Source organism: Simochromis diagramma, unplaced genomic scaffold, assembly GCF_900408965.1.
Source record: "Simochromis diagramma unplaced genomic scaffold, fSimDia1.1 OVJJ01000334.1, whole genome shotgun sequence".
NCBI classification, from domain to species: Eukaryota; Metazoa; Chordata; class Actinopteri; order Cichliformes; family Cichlidae; genus Simochromis; species Simochromis diagramma.
The window spans coordinates 1,215,402-1,227,641 of record NW_024386764.1 but is presented as its reverse complement, the minus strand read 5'-3'; the positions used below and the strand labels follow the sequence as shown (position 1 = coordinate 1,227,641).

At 41.3% G+C, this 12,240-nt stretch overlaps 1 protein-coding gene and 1 long non-coding RNA gene across 16 annotated transcripts in view; one reads left to right on the top strand and one right to left on the bottom strand.

The window, feature by feature from the left end:
• Positions 1-12,240, bottom strand: part of ptprfa (protein tyrosine phosphatase receptor type Fa) — a 340,154-nt gene that overhangs the window by 128,197 nt on the left and 199,717 nt on the right. For 11 of the 15 annotated variants that reach the window (XM_040030501.1, XM_040030485.1, XM_040030531.1 and 8 more), the window contains one exon: positions 7,781-7,792. The exons of the other annotated variants lie outside the window; for them this stretch is intronic. In XM_040030501.1, coding sequence (XP_039886435.1) covers positions 7,781-7,792 — 12 coding nt within the window. The remainder of the gene's footprint in view (positions 1-7,780; positions 7,793-12,240) is intronic. 15 annotated transcript variants of the gene reach the window in all.
• Positions 7,800-10,600, top strand: LOC120732850. The gene is made up of 3 exons (XR_005695694.1): positions 7,800-7,907; positions 9,141-9,148; positions 10,588-10,600. It is a non-coding gene; the product is annotated as an uncharacterized LOC120732850 (long non-coding RNA).

Genomic DNA, 12,240 nt, shown 5'->3' with positions numbered 1-12,240 from the left:
CAATGACTGACAGCATCCAGAGTGCTGGAGAGCATGCGTGGGCTAAATGTTACTGTGGTGCAAGAGATAATGCAGCATTCTGGGTGCTGCTCACACAAGAACAGCATTGTTTGCTGACATGGTAAGCTGCAGGCTCAGAAATGCAGATGGCTGGCATTAAGACAGATTCCCAAGGAGAAAACTAATGTGGAGGAGGAAGAAGAGAGGAGACAGGGCAAGCAAAAGGAGGAGGAAGAGTAGGCGGAGGATTCAGGGGCTGCGAGGTCAGTTAGGTCAATTCTCTTACTGCTGCTAATCACGTATTTTATTTTGGAGGACAAACACGCCGAGGATTTGATTGAAGGTACAAAAAGGTCAAATGAGAGTGAAAATACTTTTAGGGCTGGAACCGCTATTCATCACTGACAATAACTCAAAGTTACTTCAGACCAGTAATTCTAGCTTTACAAAGATCAACAACATGCTGAGCTGACGTTTTAATGTCAATGTTATGACGTATTTTTTGCACTTGTGTTTAATCTGCAGGAACGGACTTTTCAGAGCGAATTTACCCTAAAGTATTGAAGGAAGCTGCATCTCTCCTGCCAGGCTTTTACAGCATATGTGACAGTCTTGTAATGGAGGTAGTACATTTTCAATAAGTGCACAGGAAAAGTCAGGCCTTGATTTCCCAACTGACCTTCCAACACACACACACACACACACACACTTCACACAGGTGGCGCTTCCTGCTAATGCGGCCATGTGGGAAGTGTTTCCTGCCAACTTTGTTTATCACGCTAAACGATTTAAAATCCAGACTGACTGAGATAACATCAGATAAACTTTTAATTTTACTCACAGCTGAGTGACAGAAATACGAGGCCGAAACCTGTAAAATTTGATTGCCAACTGTGATCTGTGTGTGTGCATGTGTGTGGCAGTAAAATCAAAACACTACAGCCAGCAGCACATCAGCGATCACAGTGACAGACACCATATCACTGTCATTACCTGTTTCAACTCTTACCAAGACAAAGGGGGGGTAGGCAGAGCTCTACAACAGGGCATGTTAGCTTGAGCTGGCCAGCATTCACCAGCACTGAACTGTTGTTATTGTGTACACAGGGTGTTTGACCCTACTGACTGCGGCAAACATTTCAGTTTTACATGACATGAATGTGGTGTACAAAGTTAGAAAATGTAAGAACACAGCAGGCGTCGTAGGAGGTTATTATATTTGTTCTTTTTATCCGTTCACCGGTGTTCAGAAGTTTGCAGGAGCTGCATTACATACGATTAAGTCCATATTACTTCAGTGAACCCACCCAATGCTTAATATCAACACGGTGCTAAGATCAACTCACTCGTGCAATTTGTGAGTAAAGTTCTGATCGAAATACTGCAGTTATTTTATATTTTGACATATATACCTGCAGCTGACATGACATGAAGTTTTTTATTTCTTAGTTTAGTTTCTTGGTTTTGTAAAGTCCTACACAAGTCATCAAGTCAACCGATGCATTATTATTTTTGGTTATATTACTAGTTTCACAGGAAACAAACAAACAAACAAACAACTAGCATGCTTCTGTCATCTGTCCAATAATGGGATGCAGAGAAACTCGCTGTCAAATATTGCATTTAATCTCCTGCCATGTTTATGACATATGAGTTACACTTGATTTATGGCAGATTTGGGAAATTCTTTAGAGATACGAGACAGAAATGTTTATGTAAATCTTTTAGCATAGCAGCTCGATAGGTTTTGGGAATCAGTCCATAAATATTCAAAAGCCTTACCTGATTTAACTCGATCGTGGTTATGTTTTGAACACTTCCAGATGGTTTGCAGGGTGGCTGCTATTTTTAGATCCCTGGAAATCTGTTTCTTACCACCTGCACTTTCTGATTTTATCGTCTCAAACTTGTTGAAATCACACATTAACTTCTGCCTCAAACTAACTCACAGCTTTTGTGAAGAGGTGGTTAGCTCACTGGTTGAGCCTCACGGCTGAAATTCAGCGACCGGGCGTGAGTCCGAGCTGTGGCTCTCTCCCCCTCTTTCCTGTTTTCCACGGCTGAACCATGAAATAAAAGCAAAACGTCCAAAAAACTTCAAAAAAACAAAACAAAAACCACTTCATGTGAAGGATCTTTGGTAATAAAGAAGAACAAAAAACAGACATGAAAAGTTTGGGGAACACAATTCACACGTCTACTCACTAGATTTGTAAACTTTGTAAGAGGAAGAGTCACCAGCGTGGAGGGACTGAGAGACATACAAACAGAAGCTGCACTGGATGCTTATGTATGTCAGATTATTTTGAGCAGAGACAAATTTGTATTTTTAATTTTGTTTTGTTCGAGCCAATTCCCAGAACTTTTTGCTGCTGTTTGTGTTTTTCCTTCGTGTTCTTTAGCTCCTCCTGTGGTGTTCCTCAGGCACATCCAGCCCAGGCAGGATGTATGATTCCTCCCGGCTTTCTTCTAGCTGTACGTGCCGGGAATAACTCGATAGTGAGGAGTCTAGCAGGTAATCAGATACACCTGACCCACGTGATCTGACCTGCCAGTGTGGAGGAGCAGCACTTCTAAGATCAGCTTCTTCAATAATTCTGAGCTCCACAAGCCAAGAGTGAACCTAAAACTCATTTCCAAGACTTGTATCCAGAATCTCATTTTTTTGCTTATGATCAGAAGCCAAGGCTAAAACAAGCTGGACTATATGCTTGAAGAGTTATTCAGCTTGTTTTTCATGCAACATCCACAAAACTGTTACTGTGAATGCAGGTTTTTATGTTTTGTTTAGTTTTTGTTCATCATTTGTGTCTTAAATAATGGTCAGGTATAAAAATAATCCCCAACACTCACATTAAAATCTATGTTTCCTATCTAGTCGACTTTGTTGGGGCTTCTAAAAGCATCGTCCTGCAGCACAACGTGGAGGATTTATATTTGTGCTAATCAGAGCTTTTTCATATGTGAATGTTTTTCTGACATGTGATGTGACATCAGTGCCGTCCGACTGGTCTCAGCTCAGAAATACTGCAGTGAGCTGGTGTCTGAAACACACACGTAGAAAACATCCTGAGCTGATTCTCCCAGAACGGCCTTCAGTCCTGTCAGCGAGGCAGAATTGGCTGTAACAAGTAAATGCTAGTGTTTTAGAGTACTCAGATTACTTTCTTTTAATAGGGTAACATAATAACTTATCAGTTACCAATTACAACGTCATGGTTTTAGGGACCCGTTTGTTTTTTTACTAGATTATTATTGTTAATATTAACATTAATAATATTAATGTTAATATTGCAAAATTAAGTTGTTATTGCTGAACATCAGTAATAACTCACAGCAGTAACTCAGCAGCCTGAGCTAATGTTAATAGTAAATTTGTTAAAGTGAGTGACTGAGCAGGTCGACCTACAGGGCAGGGAGAGCGGGCTGTACTGCCATGATTTTAGGCCTTTCTAAATCAAAGTTTGATGCTTCCCAGTACTGCAGGGTAACAGGTTCATTATTAATAGCCATAGTTTTGTAATGCAGCGCGTTACGTCTATCATATTAGTGGGGGTCATACCATGTTCTCCTGCACCGCTTGTTACTCATATCACTGAGGATCGTTTGTCAGGCCTCCTTGATGGGACTGTGTGATGGATAACAGAAATCTAACCACACAGTGCATTTTACGCCTGCATGGTACTTCATCAAACTAATTCGTTTGCACTTGTCATATGAATGTTTGATTCAAGACATTTAAAACTGACGTGTTTGCGTTCAATACTTAGCAAAACTGTGAGACGGGTGCATGCTGGCCAGAACTGTGAAAATCATCATATTCTTATGTTAGTCAATTAAAAAGTCACCCATGGACATGGAGGATGGTCACACTACGATGACAGTTATCAACTCTGCAGTTAAACATGATGGTGTTACTGCAACATTTAATCTGGATGATGGCCTGATGGTGGATGTAAGTACTGAGTGAAACTGAAATCAAAGCCAAGATAACTTTGAATAGTAAGAGATACATGTTAAGACCAACAAGAGTTAAAATGCAGACAGACTCGTTTTTTTACTGGCATGCCAGAGAAAAGAGACGAGAGAAAGAAGGGAAAGGGAAGGAGAAGGGAGGAGGGATAATTGAGGCAAACTTCTGAAGCCAAGCCCGAATAAAGAAAAAGCTACAGTTGTAGAAGAAGCTAAGATGGAGAAGCTGCGATGAATGGGGAAGCGAACATCTGTGTGCACGGTGAGGGTGTGCATGCAGCAGCACAGGTGTAGGGGCAGCAGCAGCATGCTTGCTCGTGAAGAAATGAATGGGAGAAAGGACTTTTATACTAACTGGCATCTCTTTTCCCTTTAACTGGACCAACAGGAGCTCAGCTTTAAGTTTAACGTTCACTGTATCGTTTTTTCCTTAATTTTACATTAATAAGCCAAACTTTCCTTCAAGTGAACTGCAGGTTATAACACAATATGCTGCCATTTATTCTAGAGATTCTGGCTGTTTTTCAGTTTTGTGTAAAATATTAAACTCATTTTTGTAGAAGTGACTTTGCAAAATCTTTTTCATTAACTGTTACGGGGTGTTTGTTTTATCAGCTCACTAGAAAATAAAGATGCTGGTACAATTATGTATTGCAACAGTTACTTGTACGGACTTTTAAAAATATTTTTAAAAAAATCAATAAGACATAATAACTATAATAATATGTTGCTGTAATCCCTGTAATCTACTAACTGATGTCACTTCTGACAAAATGAGAAAACAACAAACACCGTTAGTGTGAGAGAGGGTCCATGTTTGTGTTTCACATATTTGGATTCATAGAAATCAAGAAATGTTTGAAACATAACAGCAGTGCAGCTGAAAACACAAATGAAGCTACACAGATTTCTGTGAGGCCTTTTAATCTGCATGGTTTGTGATCAAAGTAAAGAAACAGACTTTGATTACTGCACAATGTTCGTGTTGGCTGACCGGTGCAGCTGATCAGTGTCTGCTGGGGCTCACCTCTTCCTTATAGTGTTTGCAGTATTAGTGAAATATTTATTTTTTGTTAAGGACATTAGATGACAAATTATCTGGTTTGCTGTGTAGTGCAAATTTTCCACGACTTTGCTTCTATTTTGGTGAGTAAAGTTCAAATATTTTATTAGTCTGTTACTTAACACTAATTAGCAGCTCTGTGTAGGTGTGTTGTCCATATACAGCCTATGAAAGTTGCTAGCGCTAGCTCATAGCTTAGCACTCCAGTCTCATTTACAGATATGATAACCTCTGGCTCCAAAAACCCAACACTGGTCATGGGTACACTGCTAAGGCCTCAATATGTTGGTGACCGTCTGCAAACAGCCAATTGCAATGGAAAAATGTGTTGTTGTTGTTGTTGTTGTTGTTGTTGCACTTGCTTGTGTGAAACTAGTCACAGGTGGTCTATGGTACCAAAAACCTCCTTCTGGTTGTTCTGGTCGCTAGTAGGAAGTCGTACTTGGCGTTAGCTTCCATGAAAAATACTCGTCTGCCAAGTAACACTGAAACTGCGAAAACTGCAGCTCAAACTGGAAACAGAGAAGCTTTTTCAGACTTCCACTGCGGGGCACCCTGCTAGCAACCAAAACAATCAAAGAGTTTTTTGGTGCAGCCCTCTCGCTGCAGCTGATTTCAGCCAGCTGTCCAAAACCCCTCACCACCATTTCCCCCCTGCGACCAGATGTTGCTGATGTATCCAAAGGATTTCATGGACTTGTTGCATCACGACACATTTACTGTTGTTGTTCTCGCACAGTTTGCTTTTTTTTAATAGGACTCACATTTAATACATTTTGATGATAACCGGGTTTGACTGGATTGCATTTCTCTTTTTAGATGAGAACTCACTGCAAAAAAGCTTTTTCAGAATCATATAAACACTATTAATTGTTCCAGTCTTCTCATCCATTTACTTTTATTGCTTCTTTAATTTTAAATGTGTCACTTCACCTTGGAAAGTAATCTGTCAGGATTAAATTTAACTTCCCTTTTTGAACAATCAAGAATAACACAGTTGGTCAAATTAGCTAAATAATGTTATGGAGATTTAAAACTAAGTGCAGCATCGATCGGCACCATTCACTGACCTCAGATATAAAGACAAGGGAAACAAGCGGCACTACAAGGCTGTAAATTCACATATCAGACACAAACACTGGGGCTAGAGCTGCAATTCTCTCCTCTAGTAGTTCACTTCCACTTCTGAGCTCCTCCACATTCTGCTATTAATGATCCAGCAGTAAGAGTCTTGGAAAAAGCTGTAAACATGTCTGAGGCTATCTTTTCTTTCTTTCTTGCAGAGTGTAGTTCTGTAGCAGACGAGAGGAGAGAATGGGGAAAGCAGTGTGAGCTCAGAGCCTGCCGCTCAGCGTAATGATGGTCAGGCAGCAGATGAGAGCTGGGATGAGCCATGCCTTTGAATTAGCCACGACAACAAAAACATGATCAGCATGCTGGAGAGGACCTCATGAGACTGATGCAACATTTTGTGAAGTGAGCACAAACTCTGAAACCAGATATGTTATGCAAACACTCTGCTCCATTTTAACCAGGAAAGTTGTGAGGCGTGTGAGACTGGCACTACATGTGTCATCATCGTGTCACTGTCCTGAAAAACAGCTTTATAAGAAGGGCAAAAATCTTGCACGACAGTTAGGCTGTTAAGAAGGTTTGTCAAAGAGTAACCAGGCTAACAACTGATTTGCTGTCAGATGTTCTAAGCTATGATATCTATGAGCCTGATTTAAGATAGACTGTTGGGTTACTCAGATAAGATCAGCTTCATTTTCCAAAGTTTTTGGTCGTAGAAAATCATTTGCAACTGTGGAGCTGGTCTGTTTAAATGTAAATATTCATGATCCCGTCGTGATCCACAAGCTTCTTGTCCACAGTCGAAAATCTAACATTAATAATAATAATAATAATAATAATAATAATGTGTTTTGGACCTGTGTATGGAAACACATTACACTTACAGGAGCTGTTGGGCTATGAAGCCCACTGCCCACACTGCCTGGATGACTTTTACACACAATGTGGATTCAGTGACCCCACTTTACGTGTCCTGCCACTGCATGGCTGATTTGCTTTGGTTCCTAAACACTTCCTCTTTGGCATATCTAAAGGGAAGAAACTTCACAAACTGATTTGCTGGATTAATGGCTTCCTTTACAGTAACATGCTCAAGTTCAGCGAGCTCTTTAGAACAGCCCATTCTTCTACAGCGTTTATACACGCAGACGGCACGGATAAGTGCTTCTTGTTTTAAACACATGCTGTCGTTCTAATCAGGCATCAGATCATAATTATCTTCCCTTTCCTGCAAGTTCACCAGGAAACAAATTTGAAATCTTTATTAACAATTTGCTGTGGTGTACAGGTTTGTTGCCTTTGTAGAAAATACAGCAGCTCCCTAGACGCCTTACAACACCAACTCAGTGCCACGTCCTCAGTGTGATCCTTTCCTGGTGGGAAATTCACTTTTTAATAATGTGCATTTATGACATTTAAAGTAAGACATGCTCATTTCACATTTTTTAATGAAGCAGGGTGCATAGAGCAGGATGTGATGCTGCTCATATATTAAAGCAGGGTGGGGTGGGTTGAACATCAGTGGAGGTGAGGGGCAGGGTGGTTGCATTGTAGGGTTGGGGTCCTGAGAGAGGCCGGGACGGGCCTGAGGCGCCAAGCGAGATGCAGGCGCGGCACGGCTCCAGTCTGCCAGGCCTTGGCTTTAAGAGGGTAAAGAGTGAAAGAACCAACCTTCCCGTTGATCTGAGTGGTGAGATTTGGATTGGTTTTTTTGGATGGCGGGGTGCAATGGCGATGGAGGGATTTAAGATAAAGTGAGAAAGAAAAAAAAGAAACAACGAGAGGGGCAAAATAAGGAGTGGGAGGAAGAAGACAAGGAGAAACAGAGAGAGTAAAACAGGCAAATATCTGCTTATCCGTTAATGAGTGAAAAAAAGCCTGTACACATCAGTGGCACACACACACACACGCACACACACACACACACACACACACGCACACACACGCACACACACACACACGCGGCATGTAACAACCCAACGCAAACCCACCATGCACACAATGAAAGATACACTCTAACGTAACAAGAATAAGGCACACAGGGAGATCTCACAGTAAGGACCCCCCCGACCCCCCAGTCACACACACACTTTCCCTTCCCTGTCTTTAACACTGCTGCAGCAGCTGAGCCCTCCACAGCCTGTGAATTAAGACAGCATTAAGGAGGTGGAGGCTTGCTGACAACCAGACTTCATTAGGCACACAAAGCAGACGTTGTGTTACCGCTCACATTTATTCTGCTCATTGACTGTGGGGGGAGCTCAGCCACACAGCACCCTGAAATCAATGAGCACATAAACATGCTGCCCTAACAGGATTAATCCAACACTCACCTTGGAAATTATTCTACCATGAACCCAGTCCGTACTTAGAGCAGATTCATTTGTATGGAGGCGCTTCGGATTAGCTAACACCGAATTCAAAGGACACTTTTTTACCCACTGGCTGATGAAAAGATAAACATTGATTAAAAAACTGTAGTAACAGAGTTGTAAATCTGCTTAACCCTCTGAACCTGTGAATGTTACTCTCACCCACAGACAGAGCAGATACCGGGAGCATTGAGAATAATAGAATAGAATAGAATAGAATAGAATAGAATAGCCCTTTATTGTCAGTGTACGTGGGAAAAAACTTTGAATTTTACCCAGTTGGGTGGATCCATATTTGGACATTGACACAATCATTGATATTTTTACAGTTATATAGTAAATATGAGCCTAAAGTGCAAACTCTCAGCTTTGATTTGAGGGTATTCATCTTTACATTCATTTACCGCGGGCTGCCAGGATGAAGTAAGTAGAGATACTCAAACCTCCCTCCCCCTAGGCACCGCCTTAAGCTTTTCTGGGGGGAATAGTGAGATAGAGTCATAATGTTTGCACTGTGTCTGCCCCAGGTGTGTCAGAAACCCCTCATCTAGGAGGTGCTGGTCATATGTCTGAAAGCAGTGCCTTTACTGTGGCCTCTCCTGAAAGGTCCATGGAGTAAACTAAGAGAATGTCTGGAGGAAGCTCATTTCTACTGCAAGGATCGGCAGTCCAATTCTTTTGGTCACTATCCACAGTTCCACAGTAGGCAGTAAGGGTTAGGGTTAGTAGATCAACCAGTAAATCAATGGCTCTCCCTTTGGGCGACCGTGGCTCAGGGGGTTGGGAATCGCATCTGTAACCGGAAGGTCGCCGGTTCGATCCCTGGGCTCTCTGTCCTGGTCGTTGTGTCCCTGGGCAAGACACTTTACCCTACTTGCCTACTGGTGATGGCCAGAGGGGCCGATGGCGCGATATGGCAGCCTCGCTTCTGTCAGTCTGCCCCAGGGCAGCTGTGGCTACAACTGTAGCTGCTTCCACCAGTGTGTGAATGTGAGAGTGAATGAATAGTGGTATTGTAAAGCGCTTTGGGTGCCTTGAAAAGCGCTATATAAATCCAATCCATTATTATTATTTATCACGAAGGACCAGTCTGTCTGTTATCATCATGCTCGACTCCTCCTCCATGCTACAGTATCAGTATTTCCTTCATCTGTTCAACAGATGCAAAGTTTGGAAATAATTTCAACTCAACCGTTCTGAGTGATCACAGGATCCTTGTGATGGTAGAGAAACACTATCAGGAGGTAGGAACACCATTATCCACAAGTTCACCACGCTGTGAAAATTTCAGATCAGTCTGTAACAAAATGCTAAGAGAGAAACTTATAGACTCATGATCACTGACTAAAAACATGCTGAAGACAGTACGAAGCCAGGGCATGTTTGACTTTCAGTGGCACTGAGTCACTGCTGTTTACTGATGATGTGACATATGACAGAAGTGTGAATTCTGAATTGGGCGACACGCCTTCTGCTCAGAATCAGCATATTTCTGCAGGATTGACAAGACGGAGCAGATGGGAACGTACGTAATGACCCAAAACATGCTTGAAAAACAAACCCAGAAGTTTTTAGAGGTAAAGTGGCTGACTGTCAGTCGAAGGCTGCCGAAGAAAAGAGCTGCAGAAAAGTCTGGAATCAAAGAGTCATAAAGAGAGCTGTGGTTTCAGGGAGGCGCTTCCTGCAAAAGATTCTGGACGAACTATTAAACAGAAACATTTTATTCCTCATTATGTGAATTTGCACAATGACCAGATGTTTGGTGGTTCATTGGTTTCAACCCCTTGAAATAAAGCTGAGAGTCTGCACTTGCAGCATGATAGTTTAATTTTAACTTTACTTGTGTCACTGTCTTAAGAACCAACTGTATTTTCTGTATATTTTATAAGCTTTACATAAGCTGCATTGACTTACACATTTTTAGGCAAATTAATAACGAGGCTTTTCCAGTAAGTTAATGAATTTAGAGCTTTTGAGATGCTGCTGATGTAAGACTTGCCATCCATTAGTGCCACAGCTTACTGGAGGACACTTACTGGAAAGAAAATATTGTAAAAACAAAAACAAAAAAACCTCAACTGTCAGTCTATAAGCTACGAATGACAGGATCACACGTCTGTGGAACTGCAAACTTAATACTAAATGAAGGCTTTTAATTTCTTCCCTATTTTTACAGCTTTGAAAGCTCAACAAAAGTTAGTGAACCTTCAGTAAATATGAATTACTCTTTGCATTTTTATCCAATTTTCTCTATATAGGCACTAAAATATTATTAGACCCCATCAATCGTATGGTTATGTTAAAGTGCATCTATAGGACACTAAAGCCAGTTGATCTGCAATGTTTAAGGTAAAGAAATATTTAAAGGCTAAATGGACCAAAGAACTTCCTGTGCTTTCCAAGTAATATCTTAAACATGGACTAAATATTGACACACATTCACTCCCAAAATAGTCTCTCACGTCCATCAGAAGAAGAAGTGAAAACAAAGCATGTTAAACAATAAAATGCAGCTGTCTTCATGTGCAGATAGGAGGATAAGCATTGAGACATGAGAAGTAACATATACGGTCAAAGTATATGACTGATACCTGAGTGGAAACGAGACCAGAGCGACAAATATAGAGAAAGAAACTAAAAAGAGATGAAGAGAGATACTGGTGGGGAAGGAAGACAGACACACTGGCAACATATTTGTGACATATGTTGCAGTGATTGCTCAGAAGCCACAGTGTGAGATGAAAATGGAAACGCAAATACTGGCACACCTAGAGAGGTTACAGGTTAAATCAACACAGGCAGGAACCTTGAAAAGAGAAGCAGAAACAGAACAAATCACATGCTTTATGTTCTCACTTTGTTGGCTGCGGTTCTTGTTGGTGGCTCAGTGGAGGATGCGTCATATAAAACGAGATCAAATATGTACATTCATGTGGAAACAAACAAAGTGTCCTCAAAACTATGCCTGAATTTTCTTCACTACTGAGATGGTTAACTGACAGTTTTCTTTAGTTCCCAAAGGCAAGTTTTTTATGTTATTCTGAGTGCTGTGCTACGATCTGTTATTTGGAAAATGATGCACATGCCGTGTTAAGTAGATAAAAAATGTACATCTGTTCACACATATGTACTTTCAAGAAAGGCACACACACACACACACACACACACACACACACACACACACACACACACACACACACACACACACACACACACACACACACACACACACACAAAATGGGGCAAATTTGGCTATAAGTTCAAGTGTATTTCAAAATGAATGAATGTGCTTTTAAACTGTGTTTAAGATTACAGCCACATGCCCTATCACGTCTTTTGCCCATTTTTGCGTTGCTTTGTTTTCCCGTGTTGGTATTGTTTCTGTACCATTTTCATTAACGCTGCATCAGGATCGTCACTCCTGCTGTTTTCGCTCTGCAGTTTCATTGAAGAATACTGGAAAAGCACCACATACTTAACCTAAACCTCACAATACATTTTAAAAAAGGTTTTCCCTCGAAAAGTTTCCTGCCAAAGAAAGTGAAACTGCAGAAGATGACACCAGGTGCAACTCCTGTCAGGAAGCCTGCAGGACTCAGTCTCACCAGACTGAACAACAGAGGCTGGAAGTGTTGCTGATCTGATGAGTCTCGGTTTCTGTTGGACTTCAGATACAGTCAGAATCTGCTATGATCAACACAGAAAAAAGGATCCGTCCTGGCTCGCGGGATATTTCCTTGGTAAACTTTTGTATCAAAG